Source organism: Stegodyphus dumicola, chromosome 2, assembly GCF_044657685.1.
Source record: "Stegodyphus dumicola isolate Sdum_Otavi_A_Nest chromosome 2, ASM4465768v1".
Taxonomy (NCBI): Eukaryota; Metazoa; Arthropoda; class Arachnida; order Araneae; family Eresidae; genus Stegodyphus; species Stegodyphus dumicola.
Genome location: NC_140769.1, coordinates 151,969,153 through 151,992,740, shown reverse-complemented (window position 1 = coordinate 151,992,740; position 23,588 = coordinate 151,969,153). Strand labels below are relative to the sequence as shown.

Genomic DNA, 23,588 nt, shown 5'->3' with positions numbered 1-23,588 from the left:
TTACCTATGTTATACGCCAGGCGTCCCCGTCCTCCGTCACCTGTCACCTGTATAGCAGTCACTTTCGTTAACCGTTGTCCTGGTTGGGCAGCACTAGCGTTGAAGAAAGAGGTGTAAGATGGTGAAAATTCAGGATAATAAGATAGTGAATGTGTAAGCGACAGTGTTTTCGCTGAAAAGATAGAAAATTCAGAATGGATAACGTGCACAGAATCCGAAATGCCACAAAGAATGGCGTTTATAGCAAGCTAAAGAGCTGCAGGACCACAGGTATCTTCAGACAAAACAGAATCATTAGATTTATGTGAATTCATTTAAAGTTATTAGCTCTAAGAAATTCAGAAAATGTGCGGAAAATCGCCTCGAGTTGTTGGTTCAGCCTAGCGAAAAAGGTCCTTGAGCGCAAAGGGTTAAATTCAAACACTGATAACTTAGTCTGAGACTATACATTCAGTAGAGTAAGTTGGTTCAAGATGTATTTTAGCACAGACGGACTTATCGGCTAGCGAGAATGCTAAAGTTTAACCAGAACTGGCAAAGGAACACTAACAGCGCGAAACGCGATTGCCAGTAGCTTTCTCTGTTAAGATTTAAAACCATCAACTTAAATACACTGAAACCTGAATTTGCATCCTGGTGAGGAATGCGGAAGTTATAGCAAAGACAAAAATCATAATAACTGCTTAATTAACATAAGATACTCTTGTACACAGGTTTATTTTCCATACATGGGTGTTGAGGATGTTTAAGGAGCATTATTGATTCCATGATTATTGATACTGAGAAGCAAACGAATGATCAGATATGCGGAAAATGATATGATATGAATGATAAGATAATATGTAAGGAATGATAAGATACGAAAAATTTAGTTCCTTAAACGATTTTAAAACAGACATTTAAATATTCTCTTGATTTTACAAGTATTTTAAGCAGCTTGCGAGAATTATACCGAATCATCATCAGACGGTCACATACTAAAAGTCTGTTACTTTGGAAATAGGCACTTCAAGGTCGTAGCGACCCTCCTCTCATTTACGATAGTAACGTGTGTCGTCGTCACTGCACGGAGGAGATTATGAGTCATGATTTAGGGGAAAATGGGTACTGGAGGGCCTATTCTAAAGTAACAAAGTATATCTACGTTGTTGGCAGGTTATTTTAATTTCAAGGAAGAGTACTAAATGCAAGTTACAAACTATTAAATCTGAGATTTTAAAAACATGTTTAGAAGTTGTTCGTATTTTCAGTGATATTCAGAGTACGTATTTCTGTACACTACTACGCATATTATCTGCCTATGATAAACTGATCCCAGGATGGCTGGGCACATAAGCGAAAAAACTCAATTTATTTATGGTGTTGGTGTATATTTAATTATGGCAAAGCACACTAGGGCTATCTGCCTAAGGGAAGGGATGCCTTCGTGGAGGACTTTCTAAGGGAAACTCGCTCGCATACACGTTACACATGGAGAAAACTACGAAAACACCCATGCAGCCAGCCCGTTCGCAGGATTCGAACCTCGGACCGAACTACCAGTGTTCAGCGACTTTACCGCTCAGCCGCTAGTGGGCCCCAAATTATTTATGAAAAGGGTGGTTAGTTTCGTCGAGATGTGGCGGTTCATTTTATATTTCTTGCTACAATCACTGGTTTTTTTAAATATTTCATAGCGCACATGCCTCCCCAAACAATCTGAAAGCTTTCAGATTTTAAATTACGTTCAAAGGGGCGCTTTCGTAACGTTTTCTGTGTTATATTTATTTATTAAATATCATGTTCTACGTACGCAAACCATAAAATTCAGTTCAACAGCAATATCGCAAATTAATTTTAAAATGAGCATATCTTTAGAATTTCCGATACAGAGTCTCGCGCGCTGGAGATTTTTTTTTTTTTTTTTTTTGAGGGAGGTAAAATGTTGCCATTGCTCGCTTTGAAATCGTTTAGTTTTTTAATGAAAAATTCGTTGAAGTGTTACAAAATCTGAAATCGATAATAAAACAAATTTCAAATTCAAATTAGGGCTTCCACAAGCCCTATGATTACGTTATTCAAATTTCGATGGCTTTAGATACCGTTGTTTTATCACAATACGAGAAACATACATTCATTTATGCAGATGATTTATTATTTAATTTCTTTAACCCTCTGACGGTTAGGGAAATGAGCAGTTTTCGTTTACTTAATTCGCGCAGTGTTACGAGTAAACAGTACTCGAAAGTGCCAGCTCTTTCTCCCCGCCGTTCTTCCGAAAATATCACCCTTCTCTGGCGATGCCGTAGATAGCTCACCTCACGCGTTTAAAAATTTCTTAAAGTATTTGTAGTACATAAATAACATTTTTTACATACTTTAAAATAATTAATAGATGATTATAAATGATTATAATCAATTATATAAATAATAATAGTTTATTATAAATATGAGACAAATATTAAATTAAAAGGACTAAATAAATACAACTAATGTAAAACTTTATGAAGCATTTAAATACAGTAATTACCTAAAAATCTTTTTGTGTGTGATATACTTTAAAACTAAATTGTAAACTAAACTAACCAGTAAAACTAAATCGGCTAGGAGCGTGAGAACTTGAATCAATTTTACACCACTTTCGAACACTCGAAAAATCTTCCTCATCGCTTGAATCATCTTCTGAGCTTGATATACTGTGAACAAAGTCTTCATCAAACTCAAAACTTGATAAGCTTTCTGTATTACAATCATAATCACCATCATAATTATCTAACTTTTGCTTTGGAGCCATTTTACTTTACAAACACCCTAAAAAGCGCGCTAAAATACGCATAAAAAGAATAAGGTAAAAGAAAAAAAATTCTCCCTTCATTATGAAAAGAAATTCATGGAACCCGTACTGCCATCTGTAGACAGTAAAACTAACTAAATTTCGCGACTAGGATTCCTTTGTAACATAAGCTATGCAGAATAATAATGGCGAACGAGCTCAGCTCGTCAGCGCGCATTGGAGAAATATTTCACTACGCGAGTAGTGCTCGTTTCTAACCATTTCGGTCGAAATCTTGCTCCCGATCGGAACTCGTTTGAGCGCATTATGAAGCACGATTCGATTGCGAGCTGAACTCGTTCATAACCATCAAAGGATTAAATTTAAGACAGGGCGATAATATATGGTGGCAACGATTTGAAAAGTGATACAGCTGTGACGACTCTGTAAACATGTGTTGTACTCGCCAACCGCGCGCCGTTATCACTAACTATAACCGAAGGTGATTTCGGCGGCACACAGTCACGTCTCCGTCGTCGGTGCGGTTGGTCGCTCGCTTTCCTCCAACGTAAGGCTCCTGTAAACCAGGCTGAATCACCAACGTTTCTCTCTTGGCGAGGGAGTGAACGCGCTGCCAATTTTGGCGCGTTTATCGCACACGCTGGCTGAATGTCTGCTGTTTTTTTAAAGATTTATTTTATAGACGCGCGGTATTCAGCGCATATAAACTTTTCGGATAATTTATTAATTCTCGAATAGTATATAGACGTTTTCACTTAAATAAAAATTTCGCGTATATTTTGTAAACATATTCAAAATAACTTATTCTTTAGATGTTTCAGTTTCGTTAGCAGACTATAATAAATAAGATATGAATAAAAACTTTCAATAGTGTCAAATGGGGAAATAGTTAAAGCGTAGAGTGTGCAAATAAATTTATCTTAATGACATTTTAACAAAAATTTCCATAAAAACACTGTAAATTCATACTAAAAAAATAACTTAAGAATATGTTGTCATTTAAGTCTGAGGTACATGGAAATAATTGTGCAAGATTCTGAAGAAACACTTTCTTTTAAATGTGTGAAATATTTCATAACATAATATGGAAGAAGAAAGTACAGCATTCTGTGTTTTGGATGCTTTTCATCAAATGTAATATAAATACGAACTAGAAACCGTAATAAAAAGTCCTTCCTCTTCAATCAGATCACCTTTGTGTTGCATTGTATTTGTAATACTTCTAAAAATCCAGTTTTTACCTAAATTAAAAAAACAGTTATTCCATAAAAGATAATAACTTTGAACGTATATAGAATGAATTTTGTAATTTGAGTTATGTTACAAAATAATTCATAGTTTATATATTTTATACTAATAATTTAGATAAAACCTGTCCAATTTAAGAATGTGTGTTAAACACATTCTTAAATTGTAAAAGGACGACTTAACCACATGTAATTCATTTCAAAGCATAAAAGAAAGCTTATTTTTTATTTTACACAGCAACAGCATTTTCATGCAGTCAAGTTTTTTTTAACTGCTAGTTATTATACATAATACTTAATTTTAAACCCATTCTTATTAGAAAGCATAACTAAGAAACTTCTTTTTAAAGCACCACAGTGATTGCAAAGAATGTCGTTAAATTTACAAAAGTATTGAAGATATATTGAACAGCATTATAACAAGAAAGTACTGTACAAAATATGTAAATTTAGCATAACTTCTTTTTTAATATTTGCATAGTTTCCTCCAAATGAACCTTAATGGGAAGTTATCTTGCGAAAATTTAAAAGTATTAAAATGGCCTCTATTTAAGATGTAACTGCATTTATAATTATTTTGTAATTGCGAATAGATTATATTATTGCAATTAGATTATGCACTTACAACATAATTGCATAAAAGAATGAAATTAAGAGTTCACAGATACAATGTAATATAATTACAATGCAATTACCTAAATTGTAATAATAATCACTTATTTCATACCACAATATTATTACAATCACAATGTAATTTAAATTGGGTACTATATTTGCATACCCTCCACTCAAAAGGAGGTACTGATAAGCCTGGAAGTTATTATCAACAAAAAGCCTGTTCAGGACAGTTTGATGACAATTTCCACCGGGCGAAAAGTACATTCTTAAGCCCAGGCAAATCATGACAATAAAAATCATTTAGTCTTATGATTCACTATATTTTAAACCCTAAATTTGAATTCTGCACCAAATTATTTACCTATATTTTAACATACTTTATGAATTATTAGAAGCGATATGGCAAATATCTTCTAAAAATAACTGTAAAATATTTGTATCCATTAATTGATTCAGATACACACTTTTATTATTTAAGTATATCAAAATAACAGTTTCATGTTCCTGAAATACAAAAATTATGGAAAAAGTTAAAGTAATATTCTTAGAAGCATATGATATTAGTCACCAGATGCAAAATTATAGTTAATTTTTTGCCCTAAATACAATTTTATTACACAGTAGTCAAATGTGTAACTTAATAACATGTTATATAAAAAATTAATGATAATAAGTTTATCAGAAATGAATTAATTCTGCAAATAAACTTTCTGCACTTGAAAATTTTCTACACCTGAGGGGAGGGAGAGATCTAGTAAAATTAGATTTATTATAACTTCAGTTGGACCAAACACCTTCTCTCTATATATATATGCATCACTAAAGAAATAAATAAAATTATCATGCTTAAAAAACAGATATACCATACCAGTTTTTTTTCCCCTTGTTACACTTTACATTGAGAAATAACAAACCGTACAACACTGAAAAATACTATTTTTGAAATTTTGTTTAAATGAAGAAACACACACCATCTTTTTATTTAAGCATTACACTTCAAAAACAGATACACATACCAATTTATTTTCACTAGCCTTTATACTGATAACATGCCATATAAAAATGAAAAGAATTATCCTTGAAATTTAGATAAAATGAAGTAACACAATGGGAAAATTTATGCACACGGACATCTTTTTTCTATTGCATGTTGTCTGACATGATCCACAAGTGCCTAAAATGTACCCAAAGAAACGCATTTCAATATTAACAAAAAATTGTTTACAGATTAAAATTCATTCATTTCATACCAGTATTATAAAGATCATGCATGAAACAAATCTGCTTTCCCATACTTTTAAGTAAAACTTTTATACTGGAAAATAGACTATATTTCTATAATTAGAAACAAGAAAATACTAATTTGAATTTTTGCATTCATTTCTAAATCTTTACTCCATTGCCAAATTGTATAATACTGTGATTATAAATAAACTTGCACAATCCTTGCAATTATTGAAGTCAGATTATATATATTTTGTCTCACACTATTCAATTTATTCTATTGACTTCAGATGTCAATGTCAAAATTCTGGAAGTTATTTTAACCAAGAAACAGTAGTGGGCACCGTGCATAAACAACTCATCTAACTTTTTAACAATAGTGATTATAAAATAAAGAAAAAATTATATATCATTCCAACGATATTGCAACTATAGTATAATGTTACATATATTTTAGCAAACATTCAGATTTTATCTTGACTTTCCAAATTATTATTTATTTTTTAATAAATTTCAATATGCTAATGATTTTCATGTTACATTAGTATAAATTCCACAATTAGCACAGGAAAACAAAATCCGCGCTTTATATTAGAAGAGAAATTTCTTTTCCATATTCAAAACATCTACATTGGCGATGTTTGGTGACGGGTACATTAACCCTAGACTAATTTAATTATAGCTATTATTACAGAAATTAGCAGATACTCAGGTTATTGTACACAAGAATTTCACTTTACTTGCACATTATAAACATCAGAGAAGATATAAACTCTAAATGAAGGCGTAATTAACATTATACTTACTAAGCAAAGTTCAGCGCCTGGACCAGGTTTCCAATTGTCTCTTCGGCAATTATTTACCCATATTTTTCTTCTTTCTTCATTTTTAGGAAATTTTACCAATGTATGACCTTTCCGTGAATGATTTGAACAATTAATAGCTGTACATCCGCCCATTTTACACAAAAAAAACACAAAAAATTGTTGCACCTTAACCACTCAGCCGCCATTAAATCTCCCACTTGGGAGCGCGAATGCCTGATGATTCAGCCTGGTTTATAGGAGCCTTACTCCAACGTGATTGTCTGTCGACTGTAGTAATTAAGTTTTAATATTGTGATGTGATTAAATGTTTTTGTTATCAAAAAATTGGCTCTTATGGCATGTTATGAATTCATCCTTAAAAGCATTGGAAAATTCCAATACGCATAGTTTGTTGTTGCACACAGCCGCAACCACGTGCAACAAATGGTGACTTCAGGACGGTGAGGCTTAAGCCAAATAAATCGTCGAAATTTATAGTACAGTAGAAATTTTGTGCTTAAACAAGACCCTGTAATAATGTGCGAAATGCAGCTGAACCAATATTTTTTACTTATGTGTATTGGATTACTTATCGTGTCTATTGGATCGTGCATCAGTTTCATCATATTACAGCCACGTGGATTACCTTCATCTTTATATTGGTGATCATCTTTCAGACATGCGGATTACCTTCATCTTCCATTAGTGATAGTGTTCCAACATCAAGCGAGTGGATAATTTCTGTACATCAAGGTGATATTTTCTACCTTTTATTCCGCACATGGATTCGTATGTATTCGTCAAGCGGGTGAGTTTTTTCCTATATAAATTTGAACCCAGGTCCTAACATTAATTATTTTGTGTTTCTTCACGTGTACTGCAACAATATTCTTGAACTATATCGTTTTTTTGTTATGTGTATTTATTCATATTTATTATGGCTACTAGCGATCCTCTAGCCACTGATGACAAACAAAAGGCTCGCGTTGCTATGAAACCTGCCCCATTTTGCCGTAGTGACCCCAACCTTTGGTTTTTTCAATTAGATGCACAATTCAAGCTCGGAGGTATAACACGCGACGACACGAAATTTTATACTGCGATTTCCGCCCTCGACACTGAGGTTCTTCAGTCATTACGCGAGATTGTTCTGAAGCCCCCCTCAGATAATAAATACGAGGAATATCCAGGAATTATCATTGCAGGAATCCAGGAATTATCATTGCAGGTCGCAGCCTTACAGACACGATCTCAGTATCATCCGCGCGGTAGATCAAAGTCCCGGAACCGAAATAATAGGGAATACCAACGCGCTCATTCTGGTACTCAATCAGACATTTGTTTCTATTACAGCCGATTCGGTGATAAAGCGCGCAAGTGTACAACTCCATGCAAATTTCTGAAGACCTCTTTAAACTGAAGGGGCCGTCACTCGAAGCCATGAGTGACAACGGCCCGTGCATTAGTCGATTGTTCGTAACAGATGAACCATCAGGCAGACGTTTTCTTGTTGATACAGGTGCTGACATTTCGGTTGTACCTCCCTCTTTTGCCGAATCCAAATAACCGCCTGGAAAATTTAACTTATTTGCAACTAACGGGTCAAAAATTGCAACATATGGAGAAAATATTAATGTCTTTGGATCTAGGATTGCGTCGCAAATTTCAATGGCCATTTGTCATCGCTGCGGTTTCGCACCCAATAATTGGTGCAGACTTTCTGCAAAAATTTTCTCTGTTGGTCGACATTAAAAATAGACGCTTACTCGACTCCATCACACAATTGTCCGCGGTAGGTAGCATTGGAAATGCCACTAATTTTGGAATTAAATTAATTTCCGGTAATTCTCCTTTCCACAAACTACTTGAGCAATACCCTAACGTCATCCGCTCAGTAACTGGCAAACCAACTGCTGACCACGGTATTGTACACGTCGTAGAGACTACTGGACCACCAATCTTTGCCAAAGCACGGCGGTTGCCTCCAGAGAAATTAAAGGCTGCAAAAGAAGAATTTAAATACATGCTTGAGCAAGGAATCTGTCGGCATTCTAAAAGTTCATGGGCCAGTCCACTCCACATGGTCCCTGAGAAAAACGGCGACTGGCGTCCTTGTGGGGATTATCGACGTCTTAATTCAGTTACTTTGCCTAATAGATATCCGGTTCCTCATATTCAGGACTGCATGCAAGTCTTGGAAGGCAAAAATATTTTTCTACGTTAGATTTGACTCGTGCTTACCACCAGATCCCTGTCAATCCACCTGATATACCAAAAACTGCTGTAATAACACCTTTTGGATTATTCGAATTTCCTGTCATGACTTTCGGGTTATGTAACGCTGCGCAAACGTTTCAGCGGTCCTTCGAGATTTAGATTTTTGCGTCCCATATTTCGATGACATTCTGGTAGCCTCGACAACTGAAACCCAGCACCTTGAACACCTTTGCATAGTCCTTGGCCGATTTCAGTCTTATGGTGTAGTCATTAATCCATCAAAATGTGTTTTCGGGAAATCTAAAGTGTCATTTCTTGGTCACGAAGTTTCTTCGGAGGGCGTTCGCCCACTTAGTGACAGAGTCACTGCAATTCAAAGTTTCCCAGAGCCAAAAACTGTTCAGGAGCTGCGTCGTTTTCTGGCCATGTTAAATTTTTATCGTCGCTTTCTTCCTCATGCCGCTGAGAAGCAGGCACCTTTGCACACATATTTGGTTGGGAGTAAAAAGAAAGATACGCGGCCAATTATTTGGTCTGATGATGCCCGTACAGCCTTTGTACAATGTAAGAATGACTTAGCGTCGGCAACAGCTCTTAGCTAACCTTCTAAGCACCCTTTAGCATTAATGGTTGACGCGTCTAATACGGCCATGGGTGCGGTTTTGCAGCAACTGGTAGACGGAGCATGGAAGCCTCTGGCTTTCTTCTCGAAAAAATTTTCTGCAGCGCTATCAAAATACAGCACGTACGATCGCGAACTTCTTAGTGCGCATGAGGCTGTTAAACATTTTCGTCATATGGTAGAAAGTCGTGTGTTTTCTATCTATACCGACCACAAGCCGCTAATTTTCGCTTTTCGACAAAAGCCTGACAAGGCTTCTCCCAGGCAAATGCGTCATCTTGATTACATAGCGCAGTTTACAACCGATTTTAGGCATGTAGAAGGCCCTCTCTTCAACAACAAATACAGTTGCTGATGCTCTGTCCAGAATTGAAGAGGTTCAGTTGCCATCAACAACAGATTTCTCCGCCATTGCTGAATGTCAGAAACAGGACCCAGAATTGCAACGTCTTTTGTCTGACAAGTCTTCTCGTGGACTTAATTTAGTACCTATGCAGTTAGAACCAGATCTTTCACTGTACTGCGATGTGCAAGGTAATGTGGTGCGGCCATACATTCCACTGAAATTCCGGCATGGTACTTTTAGCGGCCTCCATAATTTATCCCATCCTGGCATCCGTGCTTCTCGCACGTTAATTCAACAGCGTTTTGTATGGCCTGGTATGCTGAAGGACATCGCTGCATGGGCGAGGTCAAAAATGCAGACTGTCAAAAATCAAAAATTCACAGGCACACTCGAACTCCATGTCAACGCTTTGAGTTACCATCTGCTCGCTTTAGCCACGTACATATCGATTTGGTTGGACCCTTACCCCCCTCACTAGGTTATACATATCTTCTTACGTGTGTCGACAGATACACACGTTGGCCAGAGGCTATCCCTATTGTAGATATGTCAGCCGACACTGTGGCAAAAGCCTTTTTTTCTGTATAGATTTCACGGTTTGGGGTACCCGAGTACGTTACCACGGACCAAGGATGGCAGTTCGAATCTCAATTATTTACTGCATTAACAAAATTCTTGGGAACTAAAAAGATCCGTACATCACCGTACCACCCGAATTCCAATGGACTTGTCGAGAGGTTCCATCGCTCTCTTAAACAGGCCATTAGATGCCATACTGCTATTCACTGGGTTCTTCAAGTACTGAAATGGTTTATGGTACCAATATACGTTTACCGGGAGATTTTATAAATCCCGCAAAAACTCACCCAATGTCCAGCCCCATGCATTCCTCAAACAATTGCGTGAAACCATGGCTGCATTACACCATAAGCCCACAAGCATACATTCTTCAAGACCTGTGTTTGTTCCTAAAGAACTCGCTACATCCTCACATGTGTTCTTACGGTGTGATGCATCAAAAAAGTCCTTGGAGCCTACCTATACAGGCCCACACCTAGTTCTAAGTCGCACGTCCAAGAACTATCGGATACTAATCGGCGACAAAGAGACAGTGGTGAGCCTTGATCGTCTCAAACCAGCCTTTATCTTAGCACCACAAACTGTCGAGACTGGTACATCAGTCCCACCTCCTTCGAAGGCACCTTCATCTATTGGGTCTACACTAACATCTGCTACTACGTCAGTTCCTGTGCCTGGATCCCAGAAAACAAGTGCTCCTCAGTATACACGTTCCGGACGTAGAGTCCGATTTAACCCTCGGTACCTTTAATTCGTTGCCACTGGAGGGGAGTAGTGTGGCGACTCTGTAAACATGTGTTGTACTTGTCAACCGCTCGCCGTTATCACTAACTGTAACCGAAGGTGATTTTCGGCGACACACAGTCACGTCTCGCCGTCGGTGCGGTTGGTCGCTCGCTTTCCTCCAACGTGACTGTCTATCGACTGTAGTAATTAAGTTTTAATATTGTGATGTGGTTAAATGTTTTTGTTATCAAAAAATTGGCTTTTATGGCATGTTATGAATTCATCCTTAAAAGCACTGGCAAATTCCAATACGCATAGTTTGTTGTTGCACACAGCCGCAACCACGTGCAACACAGCCTTTTAAAGTTTTCCACGCAAAATGCCAAAACGAAATTAATAGTTCTTCAGGGCAAATTCCTCTTTTGGATTAAAAAGGATAACAATTTTCCAGTAAATAATAAAGATTTACTCTCCCATGTTAGTGTGTGCATGGAAGAGGAAATCCTAGAAACTTTCCTTTCTCCATTTAAAATAAGAATTAAACTTTCCTGGCGTGCTTCCAAAAAGAGATCTAAAATTGGTAGGTAGACTGCAGCAGGAATCTGTGCATGTGTTGTCAGATTCATTATTACAGATACTTTGAAAAATATTTAATTGTTATCATTAGGCTTTTATGACGATTTTAATTTTTTATGACGAGGTTTAATTTGTAATTCGATGCAGTGCAAATGTAATAAATACTTTAAAATTCCAATATTTATTCAATCGGTACATATAATTAATATTCAAAGGACATCAAATTGGGAAATCCGATATCTGCAGTTTCAATTATACCCAAATTAACTAAGATGGAAAATACGAGATTTAGTTGGTAAACGTATCGTTGCGAAATACTCAGCTAGGTTAGACTTGCCAGAAAGTGGCAGGAAAGGGCAGGCTTTCCACATTTGGAACGAAATCACACATTTGGCGACAAAATTGAGGCTATGCCATAGTCGGAGCGAGAACATTCTAGAAAGGATTCTTAGCGGTTTTCTCGGGAATATTCTCGAAGGTAGGTTAAAGCAATATATACCCTGCCTGTACTCGTGGTAGTAGTATCTTGAGTTCTGAGATTAGCTCGAGAGCGATTGACCGAGTCGGAAGCTGTACTTTAGTGCTTTGCCGTTAAGCCGTTGTAGGCTGAAAGCTGTGTTGCTGATTGTTTCAGCGTGTTTGTCGTAGTTTTTCGACGGTTGTAAACGTGTCCTTGGAATTGTCTTGAGAATTTGAGTCTACCGTGCTGGAATTCAGGACTGTTTTTTAAAAGTTGCGTTCAGTTATTTTCAGCTTGCATTTTCGAGTGCATTAGCTCTTATGTTGAAAAACAGCTAAGACATTTTACTGTTTTTCGCGCTAAAGGGATTATTAATCTACATGGAATTTTACTTTATCTCACTGTAAACGACATATCACTTTTCGAATTGTTGCCACCAAATATTATCGCCTTGCGTTATGTATAAAGAAATTAAACAATAATGAATCTGCATGAACCTATGTATGTCCTCGCAATGTCAGGAAACCTGGAGCACCTGGAAGCCCGAATTTTGAATTTGTTTCATTATTTCTTTTATATTTTGTAAAACTTTAATGAATTTTTTATTAATAAACTCGACGATTTGAAAGCCAGAAGGGCCAACACTGCTCGAAATAAATCATCTTTGTCTCTTCATGGACCTTATAAGAAATAGACTAACCCAGTGGGCGGGGCGCGCGTCACCCACATGTCCGCAAGAAAGAGTAGGGATGATCTGCTTTACTTTAACACTGAAACCTATGGCGTTTGTATCACATAATCGTTTTTTAATTATTAAATGTGATACGTTATATAAGTGGTGAAATTATGAAAGTCACAGTTTTTTCAAATAAGACTTAATATATCTCTTTAAAGCACTTTTTACTGCATTTTGCGCATTCAATTCACGCGTAATTCTTGTATAAACATCTTTTCTTTGGTAAAATAGTAAAAACTCTAAACACAACATTTATGAACTTACGTTTGAGTACAAAAATAAAGTAAATTTAAATAAGAATGATAGTACATGAAGCTGTGAAACAAAGTAAAATTAATTAAGATCTGATATATATATTTTTAAAATTTATGAGTATTTTCAGGCAGTGGTTTATAAAATTATTATAACATTACAAGACGACCATTTATTTGATCATATGATTATTAATTATTAACATCATATGATGATTATTTATTTTAATAATTCATAAAATTCGGAGCATAAACTTTTCTCAGTGTAATGAAAATAAATAAATAAATAAAATCTGGAGGCACTCAGATTTTATGTTACGCTCGAAGGGACGTTTTCTAACGCTTTGGGTTTTTAACGCTCTTTTTTAACACTCTATTTATTGAATATCATGTTCTTAGCACGTAAACCTCACAAAATTCAGTTCAACAACAGTATCACAAAATATTTGAAAATAGCATATCTTTAGAATTTCCGCGCTGGTGATAAAAATGTTATTTCCCGTACAGTGTTGCCATTGCTCGCTTTGAACTCGTTGAGTTTCTTAATCAAAAATTCATTAAAGTTTTACAAAATATGAAATGGATTAAAACAAATTCGAAATTCGGCTGTTCGGGTGGAGGATTACGTTGTTCAAAATTTGATGACTCTAGACACCGTCGTTTTTTCACAATGCGAGAAACATACATTTATTCATGCAGATTATTTATTATTAAATTTCTTTAAATATAATACGAGGCGATAATATTTGGTGGCAGCAATTTGCAAAGTGAAACGGACGTTTATAATGAAACAGAGCAAAATGCCGTTTCGAAACTAATAGCCTTTCTTGACTACCGCCCCATTGGGCTAATAAATTAAACTTACAGTAAATAAAAAAATCTTATGCAGAACTAGAATTAAATTAAAAAATTAACCACTATAAAATATTAGCACAATCAATTATTACAGTTTACAGTTTTGACATTAGAATAAATGTATAAAAATTATTAAGGTGTTAAAAGTGTTTATCACTATGATGTACTGTGAAATATAATTGAAAAAAAAAAAACTTCTTTATAAAAATTATGCTATAATATCCACCTATAATCTTAAATAGCAGCACAACTTAGAATTTTAAGCAAAAACTTTAAAAATTTCATTTTTAGGTATTTTAGTATTTTTTACTTATTTACACCAATAAAAAGCATAAAAATTATAAGAGATATTATTTTCTAAAAGAAGTAGTTACAAATTTCCTTACAGCATAGGAAAAGCTAAAAAAATAGCTAGGCCTGAAAGTATGCAACAGCTTTATAATTATTTGGAACGTTAATTATGCTTGATAAATATGCTAAATTTTTAAAAATCAATCTCAGTTTCAAAGATAAAAATATCTGAAATTCTAATTTGTGAAAGGAGGCGCTACAACTTTTTTTTTTTTTTTTTTTTTTTTTTTTTTTACCCTTGACAATTATACACACTGCAATAGTAAATTTCTGCAAGTCGTTCCTACTCCTCCGGATGTGATCAAGGTGACAGCCGGTAATGCGTCAGAAGAGGGAGAAAAGCCATTTGGGTTGGTCTTTTTCTTATAAGGTCCATGTGTCCCTTGCGTGTTACCATTCGAAAAACTGTAAGGTATTCTTTCAGTTTGAATTATAAAACTCGGCTCTGTGAAAGTAGTGTGTTCCGCCCCCCTCCCCTCCCCAAAAAAAAGAAAACTTTTATCTTCCTCGCGCCGAATTAATTCTGTTTCCGCGATTCCTCTTTCCGCGTTTTTCAAAATTATTCTTGTTCACGCGAAATCGGAGAGTACAGTCCCCCCCCCTCCTACAGCTTCTCAGGGGATGTCACGGTATGTCATTAAGAAGAGTTGGGCATTTTCATTGTGAATAAGTTAATCTTTGTTTAAGCTCCTCTCGAAATCTTTTATTTCATTCTATTTATAATTCTGCTACAATATTAGCTGTTATTTTCACATCTTATGTTAATCAATATGGATGTTTTAGACATTAATGAAACTAAGAGGAAAAAAATCTTTAGTCCTTTATGAAGGTTATCATTATCGAATTCGGAATAGAAATAAAGAAAATGATGTTTATTGGATTTGCATAAATGAAAGAATTAAAAACTGCAAAAGCGCAATTAAATCCAAAGCAGAAGTTGTAGAAGAACGAACGTCATTTTAGAACGAATATTTGTTCTGAAAGATTTTATTATAACTCACCTTTTATACAGATTTTTTTTTTTTTTTTTCTAATTTTGGAAACGATTTATTGCCAAAATTATCGCAGAGTTTGAACATCTCTCTCTCTCTCCTTTTAAATACAGTATCAGGTTCATTCATGCAAAGATCCGAGATAATAAATATTTTTCGATTATTTGTTTTAAAAATTCTTTTTTCTAAATCTAAAAATTCTAAATTTTTCGATTATTTGTTTTAAAAATTATTTTTCTAAATCAAAAAATATTTTGCTTTCCTACATTTTGGGAGAGGCCAAAGTCCACTCAGCCCCTCACTATGTAACCCGTTTGAAAAGAGAGGTAATGAAGATTGATGATTTCGCGGAAACAGGAACGTTTTTGACAACTGCGGAAACACGAAGACACTTCGCCAGCTTGTTACTAATCAGTAAAACTTAGGATACTATCAAATTTAATCTGAAAGGTTACTGAGTAATAAACTGAGCGATTTAAAAGCAATAAATACAGTTCTTAAGGGAAAACTTTTCTACTTTTTAATGTGACTGATTTCAATAAACATGTATTAAAATCATGATATGTCTAAATATTGAATCTTTTTTTATGAAATTACACTAGCTGGATTCATTAACATCGTTATATTACTTTTTGTTTTTTTCTGATAACTATTTTAGGCTGTTGGCAACGCGAGTGGCTAATTTTTAAAGAAATAGTATAGCAAATATAAAAATACTAGAAGGCCAGGCGCTCATACGAAATGATCGCTGTTCTAGATATTATAAATTGTAAACTGAATTACCCACGGCAGGCGGCGAGGACGCTCCATAATTTTCTCAACCTCTTTCGAAGTAGTTATAAATGGTTTTGGGTTAAAAATAGTATCATATTTAATAAAATGTGTAAAAATCATACTGCTACTTTAATTTTCAAGAAATAAAGTTTTTAATATATTTAATTACTTGTTAAAATTAAAAATTTAATAATTTAATGCAGACATTTTTGTAATCAAAATTTGTAATCATTTTAGAAATGTAAGATAGTTTTTTTTAATGGCTTCTCTTACGTTTTCTAAAGAACATGATAATAAACTTTGCATTTCTTTAAATGCGTGATAATGAATAATTTGTAGGCAAAAAAAAGAAAGCTTAGCTTGACTTTGCTCCTGAAGAAGACGGCCTTTATCTAATGGCCCTCAAAACTGACAAAGGTTTTTATTCAAAATCTGCGTCAAACTAATCGTTGCTTTTTTTGCCTTATTTTTTAATTTTTAATTTGGAATATATTTCAGTTTTAGAGAGAGGGAGCTGGCATTTTTTATTTTTAACGTCTTTTTAAATATTAGACATTTTATTTTGACTTCGTTCTTAAGTATTTTTAATATAACCGACAAAGCGTATTTTTTCATTTTTGAAACTTTAGTTGAGTGTTTTATCCTTTATGAAGAATTGCTCCCCCCCCCTCCCTTTTCTCCAAAAGTCCTCGAAAATGATAGGATTTTAAGATTCTTTCGTCATTTAATGTATTTCACTGAACAATGAAATAAACGCTGTTTACTCTTACTTTTTGCGAATTCGGATTTTTTTTTTTTTTTTTTTTTCCAAATGAAGGCGCTTAATGTTTATATATATATTGAATGTTTTTCTTTTAGTTTTCACTGACGTAGAAAAGTTCTTCCTTCTTCAAATAATGTAGAAAAGTTTGCGATTATTCACCTGTCATTTTTCATGGATGAATGATTGCTACCCTCTCCATTTATATAGTATATATATAACTTTCTGAGGAGGATATTGTATCGAATTTGACATTAAAATACTTTTTAAATTTTGAAGTATGTTTAGTAGAGAAACAGTACTACTACTAGAAATTAGTTTAAGTACTTCTAGGAACTTTATAAATTTGTGCATTTTTGAGAGTATTAAGAAGATTCTGAAAGAAGTTTTCGCATTTTCCCAATAGTTTATAAATGAAGGTTGCGGATTTGTTGCGAATATTATTATAGACTTTAAAGATTTTCATTTTTTGTTTTCATAGTATTACTTTTAATGATTTAAAATTATAATTTACAGGATGCGACCTTGAACGTTATTTTTTTTTTTTTTTCTAAATAGAATAATATATATAATGTATATAACAATAAGTACAACTGAGCACCGTTAAATAAATCGTTACCTTGCTTTTTCATAACAGTTGTCTCATTTTTAGTACATTTTAGAAATATCCGCCTGACAGGTATTGCTACCGTATACCAGGTACACATGCCCGGATCCGACAGTGTCGTGCAATTCCTGAAGCAATTTGCATTTGCAATTCCCTGATGGATTGCAACTGAATTTAATAATTTTTAAGAATTGATAATGACATGCAGATTGCGAGGAAAACATTAATCAAGAAAGCTTGCAATTAAGGCAAAATGTCACCAAATTTAGAGAAAATTCGTGCCTGAAATGTAGCATTTTTTTCTTTCATGGGGCTATTTTTAAAAGCTCAAGGTTATTTACGTATTATCGCGTCTACTTGTATAGAAGTCGCCAAATAATCAGAATGTGCCAAACTCTGACGACCATACGCATAAATAATTTTCCGGCAAACATACTCAAAACAATCTTGCAGTCAAGCAACTTGACCATTTTTCGTATGAGGGTTTTATAGACAAAGCGTGATATTTTTTTTTTTTTTTCCCGTTCAACTAAATTTTGAAATGTTTGCTTGTAAAATTCCCAAGCAATGGAAGAAAACTGGGATACAATTTCGGCAGAAGTACGGAATTTCAAATCGCTACAAAATCGCTGAAAAGAACAATGATAAAATGCGTTGAAAGATAGCATATTTTCAACCTAACACTACCTAAAAGCCTACGAGTGCCAAGATTATACGCAGTGTCGGGTTTGTGCAGTTCTATGATGTTTTTTAAGGAAAAACAGATCGCTGTGTACACGGGGAGAAGAAAAGACCAGAAAATTACGGAACGATTTTGAGAAAAATACAAGTGTTTTAATTTTTAATGTATTATATAATTATTATTTAATGATTAAAATTTGTATTTTAACTTGCTAAAGTATGTTTTCTTTTGGTATGTTGATAATGTTTGCCGACTTCCGATAACAAGGAATAGTTCGGTGACCTTTTTTTAAAAAAGTCGCCAAAATCACCACTGGCAATAGATAGGTAAATTTTACCCTTTTTCGTCTGTTAAAAATTGCCATTTTACCTCAAGATGGTTGCTTTAATACAGAAGTGCCAGCTCAGATTTCCATTTATAACGCATCTGACAATAGCAACTTTAAAAATGTAGTTCTCCAGGAGATTGCGAATGTCATGCAAGACACTGTATCGTATCATAACAAGTCTACCGGAAATGGTACTTAACCATGCATTTATTATCATAGAGGACATTTTTGAGACATTATATTGAAGAAGTGAGTTTGTGACTCCAATACTTTGACTTTTTTAACCCTTTTAGTTTATTTATGCATACATTAAATGCGTTATCCTACTTTGAAAAGCTCTACCAGTGGCCGAGGGGTTTAAATCGCTGACTACTGGGAGTTCTATCCCATGCGAACGTACTCCTTGCATAGTTGATTTTCGAGGTTTTTTCCATATGTAACGTAGATGTGAGCCAGTTTCTTCAGAAGGTCTTCCACGGCGGCATTCCATTCATTAGGTGGATAGCCCATGTGTGCATGACAATATTCAAATGATCTAAATTAACATGCATGTAATATAAATACCAAATTCTCTGTTTTCTGAAGAGGAAGGGCTATGAATTTTATTACTAAACTGTAAGAACGTTTTTCCGTGAAAGATTTTGTTGCATTCTACAGGTTCGTGGATTTGGAGTAATTGGTGATAACACTTAATGAAGAATCAAAACACAATTTATATGTCAATAAGCACTATACACAGGACAGTTTCAAAGACACGTCTACACTCGTCAAAAAACTTGGACAAACATGCTGAAACAATCGGGCTATAACGGTGAAGATAGCTTCACAGCAAAGCACTAAAGTATAGCTTCCGACTCGGTCGATCGCTCTCAAGCTAATCTCTGAACTCAGAAACTAATATCCCCGTACGAGCAGGGTATATGTAGTTTTACTTACCTTCGAGAATATTCCGGAGGAAAACCGCTAAGAGTCCGTTCTAGAATGTTCTCGCTCCGTCTATGGCATATTGCCAATTTTGTTGCTAAATATCCCAGATGGGCGATTTCGCGCCAAATCTGGCAACACTTCCTTTTTCTGCCACTCTCTGGTAACCTAAGCTCGCCTGTTTTGGGGGAAGCTATCTGACCGCGTAGATGCTATGCATTTCCAAACAATTTCATCATCATTTAGAACACTGGTTCTCAATAGGGCAGTACCGCCTCTGGGGTGGCAGTGGAAGGATGATGAAGGGAGATGAATATGTTTTGGGCGGCAGGGGCGGCGAGCATGTTTCGGGCGGTAGGAGGCGATGAGCATGTTTTGGCATTCGAATTCAATTTGAAAACTCCCCCCAAAATTTATTAAATCGATTATCCGATTTACACCATTGTACCAGCAATAAAACGAACTTACGCGATGGCTTCTCTCATGCAATGCCAAGAATGGCGAGACGAATCTGCAAAAAATTCATTCTGATAAACAAAATAAAGATTTGTCGTTTTTCCCGAACATCAGAGCCAAGTTTCTGAAGGCACCGTCTGTCTCAGGGTTACTAGCAACCTCATTATTTAAAAAAAAAAAAAAAAAAAAAAAGAAGAAGAAGAAGAAGAAGAAGACGATGGTGTTTGACAGCCTCTTATAATATATCAAAACTAATTGGTAAATCGGAGAAAGCTGATACTATGGGCGAAGAGTTAGTACTGCCGGCTGTCAAGGAAGTTTTAGAAATGATTTTACACCATCCAACCGCATCCAATGTTATAAAAAACGTCCTATTAAGCAACGATACAGTGCGACGACGAACTGATGACGTGGCGGAAGATGCTGAAGCTTCTTTATGCAAATTTTCGTTATACAAACTGGGTAATTCATATACAGCAATTAATTGTAAAAGCCCTCAGCTACCGTTTGTATTAGTCATTACAATATGCCATCTCTTCTGTAAATAAAATCCACAGTAATGCTTTCAACGATCGATTATTCGGGCAACTGTGTAAGGTTAACGATGAAGACACATCGACGTTCGCTGGCTTTCCAAAGCCGTTTGCCTCAATAGGTTCTGGAATATTTTTGACTCTGTACTTAGCCATCGAAGAGGAAAATGTAACTCTGAAAGATAAGTTGCTACAGTTTGCAAACAGTAGCTGATGATGTTGCTAACATGACCGATTTATTCGCAAAATTCATGGCAATTAATTTGCAACTTCAGGGCAAAGAAGTCAATTTGATCGCGGCAAAATCTGTTATTTCTGCTTTCCTAAAAAAAAAACTCACATTGTAGAAGCAGAATTTTGGTCGCAACGAGTTCAGCCAGTTTCCAGTCTTGTCTTATTTGTATAAGAGCAGTGAATCCCGTTCGATGAACTACGTATTTACTGTCAACACCTTTAGTCAAAGGCTTTTCTAAGCGATTTGAAGATATTTTGTCCTTGAAAGTCCCTCAGTGGTTTATGAATATTGAGACAGCAGAGGTTCAGCTTCAAGAGGAACTGGTCGAATTTTCAACTAGTGGAACTTTGAGAGCCAGCTTCGAGAATGGTGATCGTGTCACAGAATTTTGTCTTCAAAATAACATCAGTCGTCTCTACTCAGGATTGTGAACTACAGGGTCGTAGCTAGAGGGGGGCAAGGGCGGGCATCTGTCCCCGGGCGCAGAATTCAAGGGGCGCCAAACTGATGTTACGACATTTTAGAATTAAATGTTTTCCATCCTTGGCAAGCAGTAGGGGGAGCGAAATCTTCAGTTGTCCCTGGGTGCTGAAAACCCTAGCTACGACTCTGGTGAACTATTATCAAAAACGTTTTAATTGCTTTCTCTTCCTTTACTTCGAGAGAGGAACCTGTGCTGTGACTGATTTAATTATAAAAAAGAGAAGTCGACTCCAAATCATGGAAAGAGGAGATTTGCGCCTTCATCTCTCTAAAAGTACTAAACCGAACATTTAATACTTTTAGAGCAGGTTGAGAATTAATGATCTAGAACTTAAAGTTCCTTTTTTATTTCGCAAATATACATAATGTATAAGGCATAAATGTTTTATGCCTATGTTTTATTTTTATGTCGTAAGGTATGTTTTATGCCTTGGGATTATTTTTTACGTATTAATCTTATGCCTTGATGTCCAAGGATAATGCATATGATAAAATTAATGACGACATAGTCCAGGTATCGGCAACCTTTCTTGGCTATGATTAAAAATCAGCCAAATGTGTGTATTAAGAAGATATTTCAGGTCAGTGGTATTTTCATTTTAAAAAGTCTTTTTTGGTGCATAATAAGATAAATTTTATTGAGAAAATAATTACAATGTGCTTTAAACTTTATACATAAAAATTAAAATTTTAATTATTATTATGAAAGCAAACATAATTGAATGAACTTCTGTTCTGAATGGATTTCTGTTCAATATCAATGGCCTGCTCCTGTTATTACTTAAAAAATTTCATGTGTGAAAAATATTTGCTCACATTTGTAAGTTAAATTGAATGCTGACAAAATGCCAAAGCCATTTTTTCGCTCCTGAATTTATTCTTGTGCTACTTACTGAACGAACAGAGTATGAACTAAATTAGTGTAGCCAAACTTACAGATTGCTTCTTGAAATCATATTACAATTTTTGTAAATAAAAATGCATGTTCGTTAAGGTTACGTTATAATAAAAAAAGATAATGTTATTATTTTATTTTAAGTTTATTTTTCATGTATTCTTCAAATTTTCATTTCATATTTATGTTTTATAATTTTTTTATATATTATACTTTTTTCGGAACTCAAGTGGGTCATTTGAAATTATGAAATGGGTCACTCGGTGATCCATGGGCCTTAGATTTTCAGAGGCCTGGTCTAGTCCCTTGCCATAAGGCCATAGACCGAAAACGGTGTGCTATAGTATAGCATATTGTATGACAGACCTTCTGACAGATGGTGCTGGTAACAGATTAGAATTCTTGGTTATAGTATTTGCTGTTTAGGTACTGTTTTATAATTATGCTCTTATGTTCTATGGCATCACCTGTTATGCATTATTATACCCCAAATGTTCTAATTATCGTGTACAACTAATTATTCATATCACACATACACACACGCACAAAGGGAAAAAAGGGGACATTATTACGAAAGCACTATACAATATGTGCTGTTTCACAGCAAGGTCTTTTCTTGTTGTATAGAATATAAATCCTTCATTCTAAGCATACAACTTGTTAGGAAGCTAAAGCGTGCTCATCTGCATCAAAAGCATAAAGGAATTTAACACTAACTCTATCAGCTGTACAGCAAGAAACTTCATATGGTAACACCTTAGATGGCCGCCAACAGTTGCAGCATTTAATCTTTTAAAGGAGAAAACGCAACTGAGATTTGCTATCCAGAAGATCCCTCGAGAGATAGTGATGGAAAATGATGTAAGAGCCTTGAATTTCATCCTCTGAGATGTGTAACAGGGCAAATATTATACTGTTCCTACAGGTGTCGAAAGTCTCTGAGTAATGACAGATGTCCTTGTCAATCCCACTTGTGATTATTCATGGCCCTATTTGCTCTGGAAAAGCCAAAATCACAGAGACGTAGCATGCGTTTATTTTAATATACATGATTCGCCTATATATATTGTATACTTTTCCTACCATTTAAACACTGAAAGACACATTTATAATAGTATTAGATTCTGTGTCCATTTTTACTATCAATAGTACAGTTTTTTTCGAATCAGATTACTATCATTTAGTATTAGTAATGTTTAATTTAATTGATGTTATAGTTAAAAAACATTATGTCTTTTTAGTAATTGTTGCAATGAAAAATCATCGCAGCAATAGATTTGTTATAATGCATTTCATAAATTTTACTTATTCTAAACATTATTTTTTGTCTACAGGCAATTTTCAAATAGTCTAGAAGAAGATGTTGTAAAGCCGATGAAAGTTTTGTTAGAATGTCAACATAAGCAAAGAAAATTTGTAAGTAATACTTAATTCATTACATACTATTCTGTTAAGAAAGCTATTGTTGAGGCAAAGCATTATGACCATCCCTACATTTTTCAATGAACTCGTCTGGATGTCATGGAGGGCAC

General features: G+C 34.9%; 1 protein-coding gene and 1 long non-coding RNA gene across 4 annotated transcripts in view; one reads left to right on the top strand and one right to left on the bottom strand.

The window, feature by feature from the left end:
• Positions 1-23,588, top strand: part of Nost (Nostrin) — a 203,996-nt gene that overhangs the window by 144,779 nt on the left and 35,629 nt on the right. For both annotated transcript variants that reach the window (XM_085811282.1, XM_085811281.1), the window contains exon 5: positions 23,391-23,472. In XM_085811282.1, the coding sequence (XP_085667408.1) occupies positions 23,391-23,472 (82 nt within the window). The remainder of the gene's footprint in view (positions 1-23,390; positions 23,473-23,588) is intronic.
• Positions 3,674-6,930, bottom strand: LOC146998610 (uncharacterized). 2 transcript variants are annotated; one of them, XR_015039334.1, is made up of 2 exons: positions 6,669-6,930; positions 3,674-4,014 (listed from the first exon to the last, which is right to left on the bottom strand). It is a non-coding gene; the product is annotated as an uncharacterized LOC146998610 (long non-coding RNA). The 2 variants fall into 2 exon arrangements; XR_015039333.1 differs by lacking the exon at positions 3,674-4,014 and adding an exon at positions 5,597-5,812.